Raw genomic sequence first — 23864 nt, forward strand, 5'->3', positions numbered from 1 at the left:
AGTTAAGCACACAGCAGCGGAACTTTGAGTGAACCTGTAAGCCTCACTCCAGTGACACAAGTAAAAAGCACATTTTCACTCCTACTGATCACTTGACTGTATGCTGCCACCACCGTGCTTGTGCTGCCCAACTCTTCTTAAAGCAAAGCATTTCACCACTATGATGGTAGCGCTTTGAGCACCCCTTCTGGTCCAAAACATGTGCATTCCATGAGACAGGCCTGTCGTGGTGCATGTGCATGATGCATGTTCGGCGATGACAAAAAAGTCAGCATTAGAGGTCCAGACAACATTACAGTTGGAGTACTCAGGGCAGGGGTGCATGTCCATAACCATGTGTGGGACTTTTCCATCCCAACACATAGCCATACAACAGGAGAACTCTTCTAGCACATGTTTAGCACTGTTCTCGCTAGGCTGCGTTCCTGTTCACAAGACTATTCATATTCAGTGGCCGGGGTGGAGCTAGGGCAAGCAAAAGATGGCTGCTCCGTAGTTAGTCTCTGTGATTCTTTCCCCACTGTAGCCTGACTGAGAGATTAATGTAGCTGCATAATGGAATAAAATGAAACTGCCAATGATCTGTCTGCAGTTGCAGTACTGGTGTGGAGGATTAAACCCCTCTACACCGCAATGTAGAGCTCAACTGCACCACCAAGCCCACCCATTGCGGTAGAACCATTTAGTCCCGTCCCCAACGCAGCACAGCCGCCGTGTTTCCGACACCATCTCTTTCACACCAAGAGCACAGGCGCACAAGCCCAGCAGAACTGGCTGCCAATGAGTTGCTGATGCGGCTGCACCTGCAAGACACTATATTCCTATTCCCGGGATGCCCAATACAGTGCCCTCAATGCACAGAAAGATGATGTGAATTGTGCCAGAGGGCCTAAGCACATTGACCAGAATGCCCCTTTTCAATAAACGGTCCCAGGCGTTCAAACGCTTACAGATAAACAGTCTGATACACTGAAACGGCTGCCATTTTGGATTAGAGAATACTCCCAAATCGATCCCCTGCCTTAGACTCCAGAGAACAACACTGTCACTGATGTACATTCTACCTGAGGAAATGTTGTCAGCTGCAGGTCTCTGAAACTGCAGAGAGACTTCAGGGTACAGAAAATAATAGTCTGACAAGAAATGAAAAAGACTGATAACGTAGAAACAAATTACCGGAAATGAAGTGCTCTAGATAGAAAAATCAGTAAGAAAGACTCACATTTACAATAATAATGACGGATTATTAACTGCTGACTGCACTTCATGAATAAAAGATAAACTGTACAAAATAACCACGTTTAAACGTATCCATAATATAGAAAAATAAATTGCCCTGAGGTCTACGTTACTTCATGGAAGTGTCACATGCCTAGCACTTAACAACATTCTATATAAATGTGCACAATAGAGAACTATCACCTGCAACTGTTGAGCCTTCAAGGAGTCCCAGTTACATAGTTGCTCAAACTTCTTTCTCCTCACCGTACCTGCCCAAATAAGCTACTTCCACATGCCTAGGAGAAAGGCAACTAGACATCTCCTATTTTAGTTTGCACTTAGGCCTCCATAACTTTTTCCCCACATGGGCTATCCATGCCAAATTTGGTTCCTTTTTCCCAACGTCCTGGGGATTCTAAAGGGACGCAGAGTTTGTGGATTACCCTGGAGGGGACTGAGAAATTAGCCAACATATAGCAAATAAGTGCTGCAGAAGAAAGTGTCTGTTTTTTTTCCCTGCAAATGACATCAACGGAAGGTTTGCAGTGCTAAAATTGCCATCTTCCCAGCTTTCAGGAACAGGAAGACTTGTATCAGAAAACCAATTTGTTTTTTACCACAGTTTTGGCTTTTTAATGGGAGATATCCACTTTTTTTCCCTATTTTATTACTTTCCTCCGTTTTCCAGTTTGTGATGGAAAGAGGTGGAAACCCATGGTTAGCTCACGGAAAGCTATCCATTTCTTAAAATGAAACAAAAATCTGAATTTAGCAAGGGGGCATTTGTGTAGATCCTTGAAGGTGTTGCCAAAGAAACTAAGGCGGTCATTCCAAGTCTGGCGGGCGGCGGTAGCCGCTACGTGGCCAAAAGACTGCTGCCGGCATTACAACCTTCCCGCTGGGCCGGTGAGCCTGCAACACAGAAGCCGGCTCCGAATGGAGCCGGCGGTGTTGCGGCCGTGCGACGGGTGCAGTTGCACCCGTTGCGCTTTTCACTGTCTGCTAGGCAGACAGTAAAAAGCCTTCGAGGGCCCCTGCACCGCCCATGCCAGTGGCATGGGCGGTGCAGGGGCCCCCAGGGGCCCCAAGACACCCGTTACCGCCAGCCTCTTCCTGGTGGTGACAACCGCCAGAAACAGGCTGGCAGTAAGGGGGTCAGAATCCCCATGGCAGCGCTGCTTGCAGCGCTGCCATGGCGGATTCGCCCAGCCGGGGCAAAAACGGCGGGAAACCGCTGGCCCCGGTTTTCTGACCGCGGCTTTACTGCCGCGGTCAGAATGGGCTATGAAGCACCGCCAGCCATGTTGCCGGTGCTTCCGTCATCCGCAACCCTGGCGGTCTATGACCCCCTAAGTGTTGAAATTAAAAAAAATGAAAATTAGATGGAAAAAATGTCCATTTGTGACGTTTTCATATGTAACTTTTTGTCAAAATGGCCAATTACAATATTGTCACATCTGTTAGACCCTTCTGGTTGCTTGGATATATAGGGTTAGTTGGCTTTGCAAGAACTTGCAGTACCAAGAGTCAGTAGCTGAGCTGCACTTTGCAATGGTTTTTCATTCTGTACCAGGTATAGAGCAATTCATATGGTAAAATATAAAGAGCGAAAATTAAGTATTAAAGAAACCTATGTAATTCCGAAATGGGCAAAAGATATGGAGTTTAGAAGCCGTGATTTCTTGCACATCTCTTAAGTTGTGGGTACCCATACTAGCATGTGAATTATAGGGCATTTCATAAAATGTCTTCTTTCTCACTCACTGGCTTACATTTGGAAGGCACAAATGCAGAGAAATACAATTGGTAATAACACTTGTTCTTCCATTCATACCTAAGTCTCCCAATAGAAATGGTACCACACTTGTGTGGGTAGGCCTAGTGCCAGTGATAAGAAAGGGCTACACCCAACAGGGACACATCACATTTTTCAACTGAAAACTGACCCTTTTGCCAAAGTGCCTAGCTTTGGATTTCGCACCCTAACTCAGCCAGCACCTAGGGAAACCTAGCAAACCTGTACATTTTTTTAATACTAGACTCCAATAGGTATCTAAGGTGGGGTGACTTGTGTGGCTCCCACCAGGTTTTCTTTCCCAGAAGTCCCTGCAAACCTCAAACTTTGACTTAAATAAAAACACATTTTCCTCACATTTCTGTGAAGGAAATGTATGGAACTTGCAGCGGGCAACTAATTTCATAGGACTTGCCATTTTCCCAGGTCTCCCGATAAAAATGATACCTCACTTGTGTGGGTAGGGCTAGTACGCGCAACAGGAAAGGCCCTAAAGAACGCAACATGGACATGTCACATTTTTCCTCTGAAAACTGACCTTACTATGGATTTTGGGCCCTATCTCAGCTGGCAACTAGGGAAACTTATCAAACCTGCACATTTCTGAAAACGAACTACTTATGAGAGTCCAGGGTGGGTTGACTATTTTGTCTTCAAACAGGTTTTCCTACCCAGAAGCCCTTGCAAACCTCAAACATTGACAAAAAGCACATTTTGCTTATAGTTATGTGATGGAAAGATCTGGACTCTGCAGGGTGCAAAATTATTTTCTACCATCTACCAGTCCCCCAAGGCTCCCCCAAAAAATGGTACCTCACGTGTGGGTAGGGCTAGTAGCACGAAAGGCACCAAAACTTAACATGGACACAGCACATTTTTCCATTGAAAGCTCACCTTTTCTTTTTTTTTTCCTGCAATGTGACTAGCTGGAGATCTTGGGCCGTAGCCCAGCTGGCACCTATAGAACCCCTCACATTTTTTAAAACTAGACACCTGAGGAAATAAAGGATGGGATGACCTGTGTGGCTTCCACCAGGTTTTCCTAACCAGTAGCCTTTACAAACCTCAAACACTGATTAACCAAAATCAATTTTCCTCAAGTTCTGGAATCAGGAGGAATCCACAAAATTCTTTGCATTCTCCCCCTTATCCCAATGAAAACGCTGTCTTACTTGTGTGGCTGGGCCTAGTGACTGTGACAGGAACAGATCAAACCAAGGTCAATGAGTGTCCGTTTGCGAAGACTCCCATTGATGTTAGTTTGATCTGTTTCTGTCACAGGCACGAGGGCAGCATTTTTATTGAGACAAGTGTGGAAACGCTGGGTGGTAGGAAGGTCTTCCTTTTGATTCTGGAAGAATATGTCACAGGAATGCAAGTCAAATTTTGAGGTTTGCTGGGCATTCTGGATAAGAAATCTTTATGGGATCCACAATAGGCATTCCACACTGTATTACCCTGCATGTCTAGTTTTCAGAAATGCCTTGGTTGGTAGATGTTTTTTGTGTGGCTGCCGAACCTAGGCCCAAAAACCACAAGTACTCTTTTTGTTGATGTTGCCACATTGCGTCTTGGACCCCGCACTTTTGCAGGCACCAGGCCCACTCACACTGGTGAGGTACCATTTTTATCAAGCGATACAGTGAAAACTCTGGGTGGCAGGACGCCTGAGGCAGCAGATTCCAGTACTTTGAGGGATCCACGTGAGCCACCATGTAGTCCCCCTGGTGTCTAGTTTATGAAAATACCTAGAGTTGGTAGAATTTCCAGAAGAGCCGAACACAATCAGGGTGATTCCATAGCAATGCTCAAGCATTGTCAACAAAACACAGCATCTGAAGCAGAAGCAAATACCAGTCACAACTCATGGTTGCAGGAAATTTAGCTGTTGCAATCAAGGGACAGGTAGACCAATATGAATAAGGCAATTCCTTCCTTATCAATCCCATCAAAAATGTTAAACTCAGAACTTCAACTCATCCAGATTTATTGAAGTCCACCGGCTAGCTCTAGAGCGGGGCTTAATTCTAGCACTGGTGTCCCTCAAATACTGTTCAGCATACAGATTAGTCTGGTCAGCAGTCTTATTCAAAAATACATTGTCCATAAACAAATGAAAAAACTTATAGGCACAAAGTTTTCAGTATTGACTCTACACCCTGTGACACTACTAAAGGCAGGCAACACAGGCTGCACCAAGGTTGGAGCAACCCAGAACTCAGCACCTCCAATGGGAAGCCTTTCAGCCCCAGGCTGCAGTCCAGTTTCCTCTTGCTGCACTATTGACATATCAGTGTTCTCCTCTAAAAGAGGTACTTCCTCAGCACTGAGTGGCTTCATCATGAGATGATTCATCTGAAACAGAAAAGTCACTGCCAGAATCTTGGACTTCCTCCTTTGCCTCAGATGCAGAGTCAGTCTCAGAACCATGGTCAGAGGAAGATTTGAAAATCAAACCAACAACCTGCTGAGCTGTAATCTTGTTGTTAGCCATAATGCTTACTAATAAAAGTAACACAGCAATTACGTCAAAAATAACCAACACTATGTAAAATAAGTAATAAACAAGCGGTGGCATTATCAAACAAGAAGTAAAACCATTGGCATATTATAATGTGAAAGGAAACGTAAGTCGGTGAATACAAACCAATCAAAGGCCTATATACTCTAAAACGATACCACTCACTTACTAGAGTCTGCAAAACTGAGGATCAACTGCACCTATTATTCACAGACATAGAATACCTCATAGAAGTCCCACTGGAAAAGAAAAAACAAACACAAGAACCATATCACAAGACATTCTATAATGTGCACAAATCAATACATTACTTTGAAAGACAATCCCACAAAAAGCTAACTATTCAAACATTAGTACTGCAGTAAAAAAAAAAAAAAAAACAGCCCAAGGATGCACATTAGATAAAAATTACAAAATGAGTTGCTTACCAACCACAGCTCCTCAAACGATAGATCTGCCAAAGCTGCACCTGCAAACAGGAGTCACCACTAAGACAAAGGAAACAATTGGCTCTACAATAAAAAAAGAAAATTAAAACACAAATACATAATAAAATATCAACCAAAAGACATTGCTATTGCCCCAAAAGGAGGCATAACAAAGGCAAAAAAACACCACCGGATGGAAGAAAACCTTATCCCAAAAGCAGATCCCCTTCCACATACATAACCTTATTCCCAGGTGACTCGAGTTTTACCACCCACCCTGAGGCCCAGTCCACTCAAGAGACCATAAACCAAAAAAATCTTCCCTCAAGGGGGAGGGCGGAATGCAAAAATATGGCCGCCAAGGAGAGCGGTCCTTGTCCATCCCTCCCACAGGGAAGAACTCACCTTGTTTACCCGATGCGCTGGAAGCAAATGGTTTCCAGTCACACTATCCGCTGATTTGTCTTAGAAAACACTAATTATATAGCTGATTTTTTTCAGCCCTCCTACTACTCCACAAAAAACTAGGCCTTCAAAACACACTGATGGACCTGACAACATGATAGTCACAGGCAGTGGTAGCACAAGAGTTTACAGACCTCCACACCCCCAGAGGTAAAACAATGTCTGCAACACATAAACCCATTGTCCACAACTATGGCCATGAATCCTCAAACAATAACAATAACAAAGGATATGTGGGGTTCATCAGACAAGCAAAGAGAAACAGACAAAATTTGCAGGGGTTTAGCTTCAGTGTGGCAGTGTGCCCCCCTTCTCCCCCCCACCCCTCCCACAAAAGAAAACAAAATTCATTCTTGGATTGGTAGTTGGCTGTGGGAGCCTTCAGCTGGGTCTGCTATGTCTATGTTGGACTTTCTCATTGTGAACCACGAATGTAAGAAAAGACAGTGACCTTTGATGTAAATGGGAGACTGAGCGATACAGATACCTATCGTGTAGCTGAATTTCAAAATATGAAACCAGATATCATGGAACCCAGCTTCTCAGCTTATCTGAATTGAGTGATCCTAGGCAAATATTTTATGTTACAGAGCCTCCTTTTTAGGGGCGAGCGCAATGCGCTCCCTCCGCTGCAGTTATCTCTCTTTGGGCTTCTAACCACGCCCATGTCACGTCAGTCACTTTCATTGGTTTGTGGGCTTGCCTTTTAAAATCCGCCTGCTTTCATTCGTGAAAGGCATGCATACGTCATGCCTTTTCCGGTGTTTAGCCCACATAGACACATACGAGGCTCTATGTTTTCAGCATGGTTTCCAGACTACTTTCTTTTTATTTTCCACGCAGTGCGATTGCGCTGGGGTTTACATAGCGCCATCGCGCTCTGTTTTTCCATTTTCAATTTCAGTGCGATCGTGCTGCATTTTACATAGCGCAATCAAGCTTTGTTTTTTTCTTTTAATTTGTGTGGCACGAAACGTCTGGTTAGGAGTTTACAACTCTAATAGCTCTAACTCGAGCAAATGTGAGACCCGTTGCATTGCAAATGCTTATTCTACATTATTGTGTATGAGAGCACTTTTTAAATTCCTGAGTTTAGGGTGTGTGCTGTACAAGCACTTATAGACCATAAGGTTGCTCTATTTATAGTAAGAATCTAGGCCACGTTTAGAGTTTGTGACTAATGACTTTCCTCTTAATGCACTAATGGTACCGTTATTGTGGGGCGAGAAGTGAATATTTCTAGAAATTATCACTTGTAATAAATGTCTGTCTACCTAGTGATATAATCTGATGTATTAAGGTGAAATGCTTTCATATGTTAAAGGAATACACTTTACTGAATTTTGAAATGATTGTCTTGTTTGTTGCACGATAAACGTGGCCAATGTTTTTGTGGCTGGGTTTATGCATGGACTCTTACAGCCAAGCCAGACCCAAGGCTCGGCTCTTGCTCACCACAACTTAATAATTTTCCTGCATGCCCTCCTCTTTTTGCAACTCAAGCTTAGTACCTGGGGCCGTCAGTAACTTGATAAAATGATTTGTAAATGGAGAGCACCAGAATCTTGGAGCCCTGCTCACATGCACTGATTTGAACACTCTACCATCAAAGGTTATTGCAGCGGGCACAAAGAAGATGGCATGCAGTGAAAATACATTTAAAATAAATGATCCCAGGGCAAGGATTCTAGGCTGTTATGGTATACGTTACCGTAGTCACAATTTCCCAGGGAGAACTACCAGGCCTAGGTGGCAGGGGCAGGAGTGCAGCTTCAGCAGGTGTGTTTGAGATGTGATGCCCCTCAAATGCATTCTTGGTTTCGTAGCTGGGCCTGGGGCCCGAGTCGAATCTGTGATGTCTGTATTTCTTTATCTCGCCATTCTTATTTCACTAAGAGGTTTTAAATTATTTATTTTTTGCATTGGAATCATATATATATCTATATCTATAAGCATAGATCTAGATATATATAGATACATACGTACATACTGTTAGAAATTGGGTCTTTTTTTGTCAGTCAGGGTACCCCCTGTCCAAACAAGGACCCTCACTCTAGTCAGGGTAAAGGAGAATCACCCTCAGCTAACCCCTGCTCACCCCCTTGGTAGCTTGGCACAAGCAGGCAGGCCTAACTTCAGAGTCCTAGGTGTTAAGTACCAACACACACAATAACTTAATGAAAACACTACAAAATGACACAACACAGGTTTAGAAAAATAGAGAATATTTATCTAAACAAAACAAGACCAAAACGACAAAAATCCAACATACACAAGTCAAGTTACTAATTAAAAAGCAAAAAGAGTCATCATGTTCTTTTAAACACAACGCTAACACTGTTAGCGTGAAAATGTTCCTGGGTTGCGTCAAAAATAACCCCGCACGGGCGAGTGTGCGTCGAAAGAAGCCTGCGATGTGTCGATATCACTCACAAGCGAGACCTGTGTTGCTTTTCCTTCTGTCGGGTCGGCGTGCATCGTTTCTTCTCTCCGCAGGAGAGTGATGCGTCGATCTGGACAAGCAGTCTCGGGTCCGGGCAGGCTTTGTGTCATTTTTATACGCCCAGCGATGTTTGCGTCAGAAATCCTGCCACGCAGTGATCCAAAAACCACGCAGTGTTGGTTGCGATCTCACCAGCCTCCGTCAGTGATGCTGCACGTTGTTTCTCCAGCCGCCTACGTCGATCTCCCAACCGTGCTGCAGGCAGAGCATCATTTTCAGCCATGAAACTGGCGCGTGTTGATTTTCCGGAGGTTCTGTCGAACTTTTCCCCCTCACGGCGGTCTGTGCGTGGATTTCTCAAACTTGGCCTGCCAGCTTCTCCTTTCAAGGCCCCAGGAACTGATTAGAGGGCACCACTTGGCAGGACAGGAGTCTCAGCTAAGGCTCAAGGTCCTGGCAGAGAGAAGTCTTTGCTGTCCCTGCGACTCCAACAACAGGAGGCAAGCTCAATTTCAAGCCCTTGGAGAGTTCTTCACAAGCTGGAAGGCACACAAAGTCCAGTCTTTGCCCTCTTGCACAGGCAGAGGCAGCAACTGCAGGATAGCTCCACAAAACACAGTCACAGACAGGGCAGCTCTTCCTCCTCGGCTTTTCAGCTCTTCTCCAGGCAGAGGTTCCTCTTGGTTTCCAGAAGTGTTCTAAAGTCTATGGTTTTGGGTGCCCTTCTTAAACCCATTTTGCCCTTTAAAGTAGGCTTACTTCAAAGAAAAGTCTCTCTTGTTTGGGAAATCCTGCCTTGCTCATGCCAGGCCCCAGACACACACCAGATGGTTGGAGACTGCATTGTCTGAGGGCAGGCACAGCCCTTTCAGGTGTGAGTGACCACTCCTCCCCTCCCTCCTAGCACAGATAGCTCTTCAGGATATGCAGGCTACACCCCAGCTCCCTTTGTGTCACTGTCTAGAGAGAGGGGGAAACAGCCCAACTGTCAAACTGGCCAAGACAGGGAATCCACAAACAGGCTGAGTCACAGAATGGTTTAAGCAAGAAAATGCTCACTTTCTAAAAGTGGCATTTTCAAACACACAATCTTACTAAAAGATGTATTTTTAAATTGTGAGCTCAGAGACCCCAAACTCCACATGTCTATCCGCTCCCAAGGGGAATCCACACTTTATTCATCTTTAAAGGTATCCCCCCTGTTAACCTATGAGAGGGATAGGCCTTGCAACATTGAAAACCGAATTTGGCAGTATTTCACTGTTAGGACATATAAAACACATTAGTATATGTCCTACCTTAAATATACACTGCACCCTGCCCATGGGGCTCCCTAGGGCCTACCTTAGGGGTGTCTTACATGTAAGAAAAGAGGAGGTTTAGGCCTGGCAAGTGGTTACCCTTACCAAGTCGAATTGGCAGTTAAAATCTGCACACACAGACACTGCAGTGGCAGGCCTGAGACATGATTACAGGGCTACTTAGGTCTGTGGCACAACCTGTGCTGCAGGCCCACTAGTAGCATTTGATTTACAGGCCCTGGGCACCTCTGGTGCACTGTACTAGGGACTTACCAATAAATCATATATGCCAATCATGGATGAACCAATTACATACACATTTTGTTTAGGAGCACTTTCACTTTAGCACTGGTTAGCATCGATAAAGTGCCCAGAGTACCAAAAACAGCAAAAGCAGAGTCCAGCACACATCAACAACCTGGGAAGCAGAGGCAAAAAGTTAAGGGAGATCACGCCAAGGATGAAATGTCTAACACACGCACATATACATACATACATACATACATCTCCCAGATTACCACAAAAGTAGTGAACCTGCACCCACAGAAGTACTCCAGGGGTTCAAATGTGCTATTTCCTTGGAATCCAAACATTTGCAATAGTAGGCTTGGAAAGCTGCCCCAGTCTCAAGCTTCCAGGCATACTAGTAGGCAAATGTTTGCAAATAGTCTAACCAGTGGTAATCGCTGGGGTACCATTCCAGCCCATCGTTTTTTGCCCACTGCGCCTCTTAACAGAGGCCTACCTAATGTAAATGTGTACTGTCCTTCTTCCTCAAGGAAACAGTCCATCCTGAACATTGGTCATCTCACCCCTCCACGTGAAGCCAACTGCTTTTTTACTTGGGAAATTTAAAATCTCAGCCATCCAAATTTCACTGACTAAGCTGTGCCCCTGACACAAGAAATATCCACCACAAATATCAAGAATGAGTTACCAATCCTCATCCACAAACGACTCACAGCAAAAATACAAAAAACGTTGATTGATGACAGAGGATGATATGTCTTTGTAAAGATGAAAATAATGGACACCACCATTATGCTTCACTCTATAAATGCCCCAACAGACATCAATAAAACTTGACTCTCCAAGCTAAACACAGTTCACAGAGTTTAGTTGAATGAAAGTAATCATTGGTGGAGACTGGAAAATGGATCTACACCTGTTTTTGGACAAAACTGGCACAAAGTCCCACCAAGAAGGCAACAATGAGGGCATTTATAAAGACGTCATGTTGGACCATGCTTTGCTGGCCTCTCCTGACATTAATTCTACCCCCTCAAGGCCCATGGCTCCTTCTGCACCCAATTTCTCCTGCACACGGCTCTAAATCCAGGATTTATTCCTTCCTGTTAAATGTGTTGACCTTTTCAAAAGTCTGCTCCTGTGATATAGGTGTCAACAGTATCTTGGACCATGCACCCCTCTGCCTCTTTCTCAATCTCCAACTGATGTGCCCAAAAGCCCAAACATGACAACTGAATGTCATGAAACTAAAAGAAACTTAAAGACGTATTTCATACATACCTGCACCTTAAAGAGAGGTCTGTATCACCACCACATACGTTGTGGGCTGCAGGTACATCATATTTAAGAGGCATGCTTATGAGAGACTCAAAGATCTCATGAAATTCACCAGCAGATAAAAATGTTGTAGATTGAGATCCACGGTCTACAAACTTCATATCGCACTGCACCTTCTTCATTCTTTGACAAAGAAAACATTTGAACTCCACACCTTTTGACAACAACAACAACAGCAGCAGCAGAGAAGTACTTAACCTGTATTAATAATCAACATTTATGAACATGCTGCAAAGGCAAGATGCCTCCTTGCATGGCAACTACAACAAAGTAAAGCGCAATCAGCTATCCCAGCCATACGCATGTCGTAGTTTGGACTCCTGCTCTGGGCAATACTGCTGGTTAAAGGATGACAGTACTTTTGCTTGTAGGCGACTAAGCCTTTCCTACAACAAGTCGCAACTGTTGTCCCAACCTTACCGGTTCACTAGCAGCACCTCACCAGAAACACAATAGTAAAAGGGATTTGTGGCAACCTTTAGGCATGGACTCGAGAATAAGACATCTCAGGGAGTGTTGTTGTTAAACGGAGATTACCCCTTTCTCACAGATATAACATGTCTCATACAAACACAGGCAATGGCAAAGATGCATTAAAGTTTCAATAGTCTTTATTCAACGTAACTGCAATTTGCGATAAGTTGCTTGGGCTGCAATGATTAGGATATTGAATAATGCAAGAAACAGAATTGTGAAGACGAGAGTCATTATTATAAAGTCCCCCACCTTCTTGCTATGCATATAAAAGACATAGGAGATGTAATATGCTCTACTACCCTAATATGAGAGGCCTAACCTCCTACCTAAAGGAGAGCTAGGTTTGCTAAACCTAATATGCCAATGCCATGTTCATGAGAGGAGACCCCAACCCTTGTTACCTTGGAATGAGGTCTCTATCTCAGACTCCGCAGGGACACGAAGACTGGGTCAGCTTCAAGACGACGTGCAGCATCGATATCAGTGATGGTGGCGATACCCTTTGGTCGGAATCCCTCTGATTATCTGTCTAAAGTGCGATGTATTTATACAGATCTACAAGGACCCCTGACGTAGGTGTGTTCCCAAACAATAGATAACAGATATGCTTGGGACGGCAATTAATATAAACAATCCCTCGAAAGTATAGAGAGGGAAAATCCCCAAGTGTGAACACCTACTGTTTGTTTGTCTTTGTTGCTTGATCTTGACGCCTTAGCGCGGTGACACTGATAATGTAACTCATAACAAGTGGCCTAACTATAAACAAGGCAGCCATCTTAGAAGAATTAAATAATTAAATGGGCTAAAACAGAGCAAGCTAAGTAGGTTAAAAGTCACTAGGTGACGGGGCACGAGTCAGCAAGCCAGAGGCTAAGCTTACTCTTGTTATCCAATTAAAACGAATTAGGATTCACTACACGCACTGCAAATGTTATCATTACATTACAACCTGCTGACATCCTGAAATAATTTGCTGCCTTTTAAACCAACTTGTACACCACTAAATATAAAAATGCCTACATGAGCAAAGTACAACTCCCTCTGCTACCACCACACTTTAGCAACGAGCTGGACCTCAGAATTATGAAGGACGAAATAACAGATTCAATAAAGAAAATGGCAGTGGCCAAAACCTCTGAAGATGGCTTTCCACTTAAAATGTACATACACCTGTAGAGAGTACCAATCTAATATTGATTCTGTCGAGGAGCAACGGAGACAGGCTCTCTTTCCACTAAATTTAACAGAGCACAGATCTACCTGATCCCCAAACCCAAGAAGGATGTATTCTCCTGTGCCAGTTACAAGCCAATTTCACTTCTAAACTACGCCATGAAATTACTGGCCTAGAAAGCCATAAGGCTCAGCAGAGTGATACATTTCATGATCCATGAAAAACAGTCTCAGATTCATGCCACATCGATCATCCCTAGATCTCTTGGATCTTTAATGGTACCGCCTTTGGTCAATGACGTAAGATAAAAGTGAGAAAATGTTACTCTCCTTAGATGCCAGAAAGGCATTTGATCAAGTGGAGTGGCCATATATTTTCAGGTCCATGAAATGGTTTGGCATCAGAGGAAACTTTCTTAAGATGGTCCAAAGAATATACACTAATCCTGCTGCACAGATAGACTCCACAGGTTTTATTTCAGAGTCCATCTCAATACCTAGAAGCGTGAGCCAGAGATGTCCTCTGTCAACCCTGATCTTTCTTTAAGCACTAGAACCCTTGACTATAGCAATTTGCTCTTCATAAAATTGATAGGAATCATCATGAGAGCAAGTGAAGCCAAAACGTTCCTTTGTACCATTGATATACTTCTGAATATGAATAAGCCTTAACAGCAGTACCTGCAGTGGTCCAGATCATAGACAAATTCTCACTTTTTCCGGGTACAAAATAACTCTGGGACAAAAATGAAGCATGCCAATGACTCCCCCACCCCCCTTCCTCCATGTACCAACATGCCATCTATGGTCCATGACAACGGACTGACACTACTGGAGAACACCAGTAAAGACTTTGTCAAGTGTAAGTCCCAGCAACTCTCCCTGTGAGGTAGAGTCCAAACAATCAAAATGGTTGTAGTGCTAAGATTCATTTAAGTCTTTGACTTATTGCCCTTGAAGATCCCCCACTATTACCCTCAAGCTGATAGATTCAGTCATATGAAAATTTGTGTGGGATCAAACATCACTGACACAACCTCTGGAAGACTTTCCCTGACACTCCTGCAAGCGTGTACATCAAAGGATAACACCTCTCACAAATGGCCTACCATTTAATCCTCCATAAAACAACAGCATTTTGGGACTGACTGAACAAAACTTTCATAACAGTGGCACAAGACCTGAACACGTGGACAATACTTAAAAACTTTACTTGACCTCGCCAATCCTGACTGAAATGCATATAAGGATTGGCTCTCAACACATAAGCTTCTGGTAGGAGCAAGGTTTCCTACATTCCTTAGCCCCCTTATGACTCAACATAGCATTAATGATAGAGTTCCACCTTCCAGTGGCAGGAATGGGAATCCAAAGGCCTACGGTCTCAAGATCAAATAATGAAAGATAATATCCTCAAATCATGTGCTGACTTACCATCTGAATTTCATTTGACTTGCAACCATTTGTGGAATTACCTTCAACTGAGGCACTGCTTTCAGACCCAAATTGGTCCACAACCCTGGCCTCATCACAACTACCCAGTTCACGATTATTTAATGTAGTAGGGTCACTAAAAGAAACTGATCACCAGCCTCTGTGGCCTGCTAATCACAAAGCTTTTTTCTGCCCCAGCAGAGGGATTGCTGCGCCTCAGATGGCAAGGTTGACTACATATATATATATATATATATATATACTAAGATGAGGGTTGGTTCCACCTACTGCAAACACATGATAATGTCCTTCTTGATGCACATACCACATTTACTCTTTTCAAGATTCTGCATGATTAGCATTGTCTTGTTATTAAATTACTAAGTTGCAGCCTCTGGTCTGGAAGGGGTCCCAGGCAGTGTCACTACCACAACACCAATACCACTACAGACGGAATACTTTATTACTTTATCTGGATTGAATTGAAATGCAGTTTGCGGCCCTCAGAGCATTCCACATGATGAACACCATTATAAGAAGGCGAATAATTGAATCCCACCTCATTACATTAATGCTGACATTTATTTAGACCTGCAAAATGGTAGGGGCCTGAATACTTATCCTGAAACAAGTTTGATCCCACGCTCAGTCCCTTGCATTCGAGAATGCCTCTTTCGTAGTGTTTGTACACAGAGCCTCAGAATTGTTAGACATTAAGCTGTCCACCTTAGAAACAAAAGAAAATATGGTAGCAGAAATATTGGAGTCTGGGCCTACAAAATCAGACTTGCTGCCAGTGGTGACATGAAAATGGTAGGGCACTATACGAGGTTGTTTAATTTTTTTGAGCACGCTGTGGCAACTCAAACCTAAGCTATTGCAGAGCTTAGCATGAGCACCAGTAACATTACATCATTTAGATAACATTTTATAAAGAAAAATGAAAGGTTTACATTACCTCTGAGAAACCTGCAACTCGTCCCTGCCCATCCTCGATGTTCTCCGAGTGCAGGGTCTTGCAGCCAGCTCCCTAACCAGAGGCTGAGCTCATGCTGTTAATAATGTTGAGTAACATGGGAGAAGCACTAGGATTGATGGAGCAGGTTGACTCAGTGCTTATACAGGTCCTTGAGGCCTGTGCCTGCTCTCCCCCCAGCTGTCTAACACAGTTGGGGTTGAAGAGGTTTGTACTCTGCATGTCGGGCTGCCCGCCGCGAGACATCTGGCCAAACCTTCATGCGCACTTCAAACTGAAGTGGCCACTCCTCCCTGCTGCCAATCACCAGCATTGGCCCCTCCCAGCCCTCGAACTCTGCTGGGGCTAGTAGGGGGGCGCTCCTATGGAGGAACCACCTCTGCTTGTTGCCATTTAATGAGGGTCTGACAGAGCCAATAATCGTGGCCTAAAAGCCATGCTTGCATCTTCCTTTAAGTTGCCCTGTAGCTGGCCTTCACCAGGCTTTATTGTCTTGACGCTCAAGTCAGCAAGGAAGGTCAAGATTTCCTGTATACTCCTCAGATCCTCCACCTTTTTGGGAGGTACTGCTTTAGTATATATTTAGAAGGTAAGGAATATGCACGTAGCCATCAGAAGAACAAGGTGGCCACCTTTCAGAACGCTGTTTGTGTGTTTGTGGTGAAAACTATTTAACCGAAGATACCACCCTTGTTCCCCCGATCTGTGGAGTATTTTTTTCAGTTACTAAAAAGGTCCCAAGTTAGATTGTGATCACTGTTACGTTTATAATCTGTCCTGGTTGGTCAGACCTGAGATGTAAAAAAAAGTTTCAAAAGAAAACTGACATCAGTGCGCGAGGATGTGATGCGAAGCAGACGCAAAGTCCGATGGAGCCACCTACCAGCACATGGGAGCAGTGGCTAACAAAAATTCCAGATCCACTGGTGCCTGTGGAAAATTCAGAAAGTAGGGCATTCGCAGATAAAATAGATTATCCACCAGAAAGTGAGTCACCAAAGTTACATAATTTGTTCATATGTGATGTAAATGTCAGGAATGCAATGAATATAAATCACACCTGTGCTACCCGGTCCTATTTCAGTTTTTACTCCACCTCTTCTAAAGGGCATCATCACTACCTGGCTAGACTGCGAAATACAAACAAATATAAATAAGGACACATCAGACGTGCGTGCGTGTCTGTCATTCAGTGGCTGTGTGCAAATGAACATTGTTAGTCTGAAGTGCTATCCAAAGTTGAAATGTTACAGTTTTCGTTTGACAGGATATATGATCTCTTGGATTTGTATACCAAATCCTATTAGCTGGCCTGGTGTCACAATTAAGCTACAACCATGCAAATGATAAACATTTGTTTAGTCTTGCAATAAATAACATACGATATCGAGAAACTAACATTTCTGCTTTATTGAAATTTTGTATTGATTTCCTTGCATAATTGTGCCTCGAACGTACCGCGCATGCAGGATTTAGCACTATTTTGTTCAGTGGCGGCCCGTCCTTTAGGGATGAGGGGCCTTGCCCCCCATGAAGAGTGTCTGTCAGGCTGAACAAAGGTCAGCCTGACAGACACTCTTCATGTTCAGGTCAGGCAGCCAGGAGCAAACATGGGCAATTTCTGCATACTCCTGGCTGCCTGAGCTGAACTTTGCTGGGCTGAGGAGATCACAGCTCCTATGGGCGTGACCTCCTCGGCTCAGCAAAGGTGCCTCGAGGCCCTCCCCTGGGTGACGAGGAAAGCATCACCAATTGACACTCTCCCTGGACGCTTCTGTTTAAGCCCTGAAGTGCCCAGGGCGAGTGTCAATCAGTGACACTTCGTCACAGAGTGGGGTGGGGTCAGCAGTCTCACTGACCCCATCCCACTCTGTGACGAGGCAGGGACCTAAGGTCAGCCAATGAGGGAAGGCAGCAGTCCCAACCCCCCTGGGACCTGGAGGCCGAAGGTAAGTTTGTGTATGTGTATGATGTTTCAAATTGAATGTTTGGTGCGTGCATGCATGTTTGAATGGTATGAATGTTGTTAATGGATGTGCGTGCGTGTGTGAAAGAATGAGTGTGTATGATGTTTTAAAATGAATGTTTGGTGCGTGCGTGCATGTTTGAATGGTATGAGTGTTGTTAATGGATGTGCTTGCGTGCGTGTCTGTGTGTGAAAGAATGAGTGTGTGTATGTGTGTGTGTGTGTGCCCCGCCCGCCCCCCTCCCTCCTAAAGCTGCCGACCGCCACTGATTTTGTTGTCTAGTTTGCTAATGATATCCTTTCTTACTCTCCATTGTAGAAAACCAGAAGACATCACTGGAAAGATCGCGTTCACGCCACAATATCAACTTTAATGCCTCAAGGGCTCCCGTTGCAAAGGAACTTAATTATGAAGCCGAATCACATTCATCGACGACGCGGGCCAAAGTTGCAGGAAAGAAGGCAGGCTGTAATTCGGAAAGCATTCACGAGCAGGTGAATGAACCTGGTGGCTCAACTTCCAAGTCCGAGCCTGTACCCGAAGTAGAGGCCCTGCTAGCAAGACTGAGGGCCTTGTAGACCTCCACTGCAACGGACATTGCAAACGTGATGCATCTAAGGAGTGTTCGACTACCGCGTCTCGAGTCCAGGCCATTTTGTGTGACTGACATTTATTTGTGTGCTTAATTTTTTTTATATCATACAGTATTTTGAATATATTCATTTAATGCACTACCTACCCATCTGGGTCTTGCACATCTCTTTGATAGCTTATCAAAGTGTAGGTCAGTTGGGTTACTCATCAGTTTCAGCAGGTCCTTGCATGTTAAGATACCTTGCAGATCTAAGGTGCTCGAGGGCCTAGACATCACACCATTTAAGGAGTTCTCTGCAGCACTCGCTCAGGCTACTTTACATTGATCATGGTTTCTTAAATTGTCAGTGAAAGTTTCCTATCTTTAACAATGTCTTGGACTTACTTCACATGCAGCAGCTTGGAACTGCTCATTTGAAACTCAAAAATGGCCTGTCTCCCAAAAACAGCCTTATTGAACTTTTCTGGTGTGTAACCTATAATGCACAATTCACACACCTCACTGGTACCCTGCTAGTGAATCTGGTAATGCATTAGTGATGGGGGTGGGGAACAACAACTGTATAATGGCATCTTATTTTGTACATAGTTATTGCAACCCAAGGGAAGCATCTATCTGACCAAAGCACAACATATAGTTTTATATACATACACACATTGGCAGTATATTTAGCATGCTATCACGGAGTGAAACACAAATCTGATTTTTCTATGCAATACTATTCTTTTGTACAGTGTATACAGAGTGTTGAATGGACAATGATGCACGTAGTCACTGCTGAAAATGATCTTGGCGAATGCTTCAAACTACTGCATGATTTTGCACACACCTAGTCATGATCAGGAGGCTCACCTACTAAAGTTACAATGAACCTCACTCTATTTGGTCATCTTTTAAGAGCTTCGCCTGCTTCAAATGTGCATAGGATAATTCAACATTGAGCACTTGCAGAGTTTTTTCCATAAGGCTTTTTGTTAATTTCTTAATATTTAAAGTGAAGCACTTATTTGCTATGTATATATATGATCTAACCTACAATATTATAATATATATTCACAGATGTATTAATTGCAACAGCAAGCTTTGTCCCTGTGAGCTGGCGCCTCAAGATGTGTGTTTACCAAATCATTTGTTTAGAACTCGTTTATTGTAAAAGGTGTGTTTTCTGAATGTAGTACTGTGTTGGTATTTTCCTATTTGATGTGCTCTCTGTTCTGCATGCCTTCTTTTGTTGTAGGGCTCAGTGGTTGTGACTTTGGAGCTGAACAAGTCAAGAGCCTGTTTGTAGTTTATTCGGTCCAGGAGGAATATCAACCAGTAAGCGAGCAAAAAGTTCAACATTTTGTATTTCAATGCCCTGTAAACGCCTACCTTGATTATGGGCTGCTCGTGCAAGATTGCAGTACGGAAGCAGGCCTTGTTGGGTACCTCTCAAACAGACTGCCACCTTTTCACTGTGGATGGGATACGCTGCTTGCAAGGAACTACATACATTTAGAGAAAGTAGGAATAAAACACATTTGGAGGTAATCATCCTGGTGGCATATCTGCCTAGACGTAAATGTCTTTGTTTTTTAAAGGCGGGCAGTACTAAAACATGACGAAACAAAATAAATTCCGAGCCTCATTTTCTTGGGGAAACGTGGTCTGTAACGTGTGGTATGATGAGGAAAATTCGGGTACAGGTATATAAATGAAAATGAAGTAATGGAGATGCGTGGGTGGTACTTCATACCATGCAGTTATAGCTCGTGTTGAAGCACAAATAACTAAATTTAAAGGACTACTGATTGTTTAAGTTCAGTTCATGACAATCTGTCACCACCGTACTGTTGTCGGATGACCAGGTATTAATTATGACATTCTACGCAGCTCTTTTAGGATGATCATCTATGGCGTGCTTTTTGGCAAAATAAGTACAATTTGTCCTCTGCAGTCTGTCTTTAAATGTTTTTAAGGCTTCCACATATGTCCGATAAGAGTACAATAATAACATTTTGGTATTTTTTCTGGATTACATTCTTTTCATACTGGACATGTTTTCTTTTGTAAAAGATAATGTTCCCTTTACGTTTGCCAATATACCGTTGAGCGTATTCAACAAAAGGTGGCTAAATAAATGTGTAAGATCCCTATGCGTGTTGGCACATTTGTCAGGCACATTAATTACACAGGAGCTGGTGTATGGAGGTGAGAATTTTTTACGAGGACTTTGCAGCCCTCTCTATATTTTTTACTTTGAAAATGAAGAGGAAACTTTCCCAAAGATGCCAGAATATCCCAGTGTTATCCCCCCTTCACAACCATTTGTCCAGCAATATCGAGTCTATAAAAAACTTAATATTCTGTGATATAATTGATTATACACTGGGGATATTTTGATGTCAGACACTGTGATTGCATCTGTGTTTTTCTGGATCCATGACATGTTCTCAGCAAAAGCACTGACCATATAAACATTATGCATTTCATAAAACATTTGAATGCAGAAAGGAGCATTTACCTGATCTTCCAGTAGCAGATCTGTTTTTCTAAACTTTAAGTAAACAGTTCATCTGCTTTAATGGCTCTGTAAATGTACAACTATACTATGCTTTTGCCTGACTTATCCCTTCCCCCAGCTTGTTTACTTTACCTCGTTTCTGATGGACACTAATACATGCAGGTTCCTAACCTCTTCATATCCAGTTCGAAGTCTAGGAGGTGACCGCTACAAAACAGATGACCTGCCCCGAGGTCATGAGTGATGTCAGATATGAGGAACACTTGGCAACCGGATTGTTGTAATAGTGCGGAGGGAGGGCAACCCTGACAAAGAAGCAAAAACGACTTCAAGAGATGGATCTAGAACTAGATCTGGATTAATGGCACCCACAGCTGCCTGGTTGCTCCATCAGAGGGTACACCTTACTTCCACTGACATCTGTGGCAAGGATGGCCTGAACCAAACAGGGTATGTGATGACTCAGAACATGCTTAGGGAAAGACACCGGAACAGCGGGAAGACTGACAAGGAAACTCGAACAGGAAGAACATAGGATCTACTGTGCTGCAGACATTGGGAACAGACAAAAAGCACATCAGATCTACGTAGAGGGGTGCAGGAGAAAGGAATTGACATCAGAGCGCTTGGTGGAGCCATTTATGGTTCTGTGATGTCTCATCTGGGGATGTGTCAGAGTTCATTCACTTGGACCCGTGATACCACCTATCAGTGCAAGAGAGCTAATTTTTCAGATCCAGTATGGTGCCTGAAAGGTATTCAAGAGGAGAGAAATCGAGGTGTATATATATTATCCACCAGAACGTTCCTGACTGAAGGTAAGTAACATTTTCCTGCAGCCTGGAGTTCCGCACCAGGAAAATCTAATCGCTTGTGGTCCGACCGGTGGATAACTCTGTCTGAAAGGTTAATTTACATGCTTTCAGTGTTCTTTTAGTGACTCAGAAAAGATAAAACTAATTGAAAAATATAACAATGAATCAATTGAAATGTGTCTAAAACGGTCTTTGCTACTGTGTTGAAATGCCACAGGTGCATTGCACAAACCGAATGTCATTACTAGGTTTTCAAATGTAACTTCCTGGTTTGGGCCTAATGCATGATGACACCGCCACTAGAGTGCTAGTATTTGTTTTCCAGGTAAGATTATGCAGAACACCTATGGAATATCCTCATGCACCAGACTGGATCCAGATTTTAACTGCAGTGCTCCTGCATGCTGGTAGGTGGTGTCATACGGCTCTATGTTGACTTTGTTCTGCACCAGAATTGATGATTGAGATGCATATAGGCACCACCCTGGTGCATTGACATCAGTTCTATTCTTCCACACCTTTGTACAATGGGTCCTAAGCTCACTCCCAACGTTTCCCTTGTCTCTGACTAGTTTTTCTTGCCCCATTCAGTTTTTAAGTGTGTAAGGGAACTGTCGCCCTCATTATGAACATGGCGGTTCAGACCGCCATGCCGGCGGTGGCGGAAATGACCCCAACAGCATGGCGGTCTGGACCGCCATATTATGAACAAGGCAAGACCGCCACAGGCAGCCCCCGCAACTGCCAGGCTACCGCCGACAGGCAGCCTGACGATGGCAGGTTTCTTTAACTGGCAGGGCAGCGCTCAAAGCTGCACAGCCCTCTGGATAACAAAACCTTGTTCCTCCAGCCTTTCCCTGGCATGTTCCCCTGCCAGGGAAAGGCTAGCGGAAGGGGTGCCCTGGGGCCCCCTTGGGGGCCCATGTACTTAGCAGGGGCCCCAGTGCTCAGCCCCATCACGCAGGTCACTGCCCAATTTACGGGCAGTGATTTGCGCAACGGGTGCTGCTGCACCCGCCGCACTGAGGCATTGATGACGCCTCCATGTGGAGCGGTCGGCAGTGTCCATGCCCAGCATTCCACTGGGTCGGCGGGTGGAAACATTGTGACTGCCCGCCGGCCCTGAGTAATGTTCATTATTGGGCTGGCGGAGTCCTCAAAAGGCTGGCGGTCTGTGTTCAGACCGCCAGCATGAACACGGCGGGGATTCCTGCTGTGTTCAGAATGAGGGCCTACGTCTCCTCTTAAAACTATAGGGTTTAAGTAGGACTGCCGTTAAAAAAAACATGTCTGCAACAGACCCCAGGAAATGTGACTCGTGTGTGGGTTTGGCGCTCAACTCCAAGTTCTGCTAGGAGTGTGCCCTTGTGAGTCTAAAGGCGATCCAGGAACACAAGGCTGTACATCACCAAACACTGAAAGAAGTTTCAGATGTCCCACTTCTGCTCGAAATTGAAGGCTAGGACCTGCTCTCTGAGCCATTTCCACATCAGGTATTCTTTGTGGTCCAACCTTTCCTGTAAGTCAGTCAAAACAGAAGCACAAAAGACCAAGTATGACTTGTCCTAGTTCCACCAGTCTTAACCTGAGAAGTTCCAGGGACATCAGAGTGCCTCTCAGTCTTGCTCCTGGTTCCCTGCCAAGGAGTTGCCTCCACAGGTGATCTAGATGCACCTGAGTTTATGGGTTCATCAGCAAAGTTGCAACAGATTGAAGCCCTTTGTGAGGCCATGTTGGGAATTTTTGGCTCTGTTCTGGCTCCCTCTAGTGTGCCTTCAGGCCCTAAAGATCCCACAGAGGCCTCAGTCGGGTTACCATCAGCGGTCCGCCCTCACCACTGTCTGTCCCCTAACCCATCTCAGGTTCTGCTTCAATGTCTGAGCCGACTTCCATTCTGTCACTGAAATCCCTACTGACCTCTCTGAGAATGGCACAAGAGAAAGACACTGTTCCTACAGTCCGATCCAGCTCCAGGCCAAATTCCTGTTGGCCCCAACCAAGATCGTGTCTCAAAGCTGTACCAGTGCACCTGACTGAAGTTTACTCAGACGTGGAGTGATGCCTTTACCAAGCAGCCGCGCCAACAGATTCTCGGTTCTGACCCTTATTTGATCCAGCTGGCCTTTGTAGATGAAGGGGATTATTTTCCCAAACATTTTG

General features: G+C 44.2%; 1 protein-coding gene across 4 annotated transcripts in view; it reads left to right on the plus strand.

Annotated features, from left to right (window-relative positions):
• Window positions 1-20519, plus strand: part of DIAPH3 (diaphanous related formin 3) — a 1960340-nt gene extending 1939821 nt beyond the window's left edge. For all 4 annotated transcript variants that reach the window (XM_069205304.1, XM_069205305.1, XM_069205302.1 and 1 more), the window contains one exon: window positions 18110-20519. In XM_069205304.1, coding sequence (XP_069061405.1) covers window positions 18110-18369 — 260 coding nt within the window. In that variant the 3' untranslated portion in view covers window positions 18370-20519. The remainder of the gene's footprint in view (window positions 1-18109) is intronic.
• The last annotated feature ends 3345 nt before the right edge of the window (window positions 20520-23864 follow it).

This window comes from Pleurodeles waltl, chromosome 8 (genome assembly GCF_031143425.1).
Source record: "Pleurodeles waltl isolate 20211129_DDA chromosome 8, aPleWal1.hap1.20221129, whole genome shotgun sequence".
Classification (NCBI taxonomy): Eukaryota; Metazoa; Chordata; class Amphibia; order Caudata; family Salamandridae; genus Pleurodeles; species Pleurodeles waltl.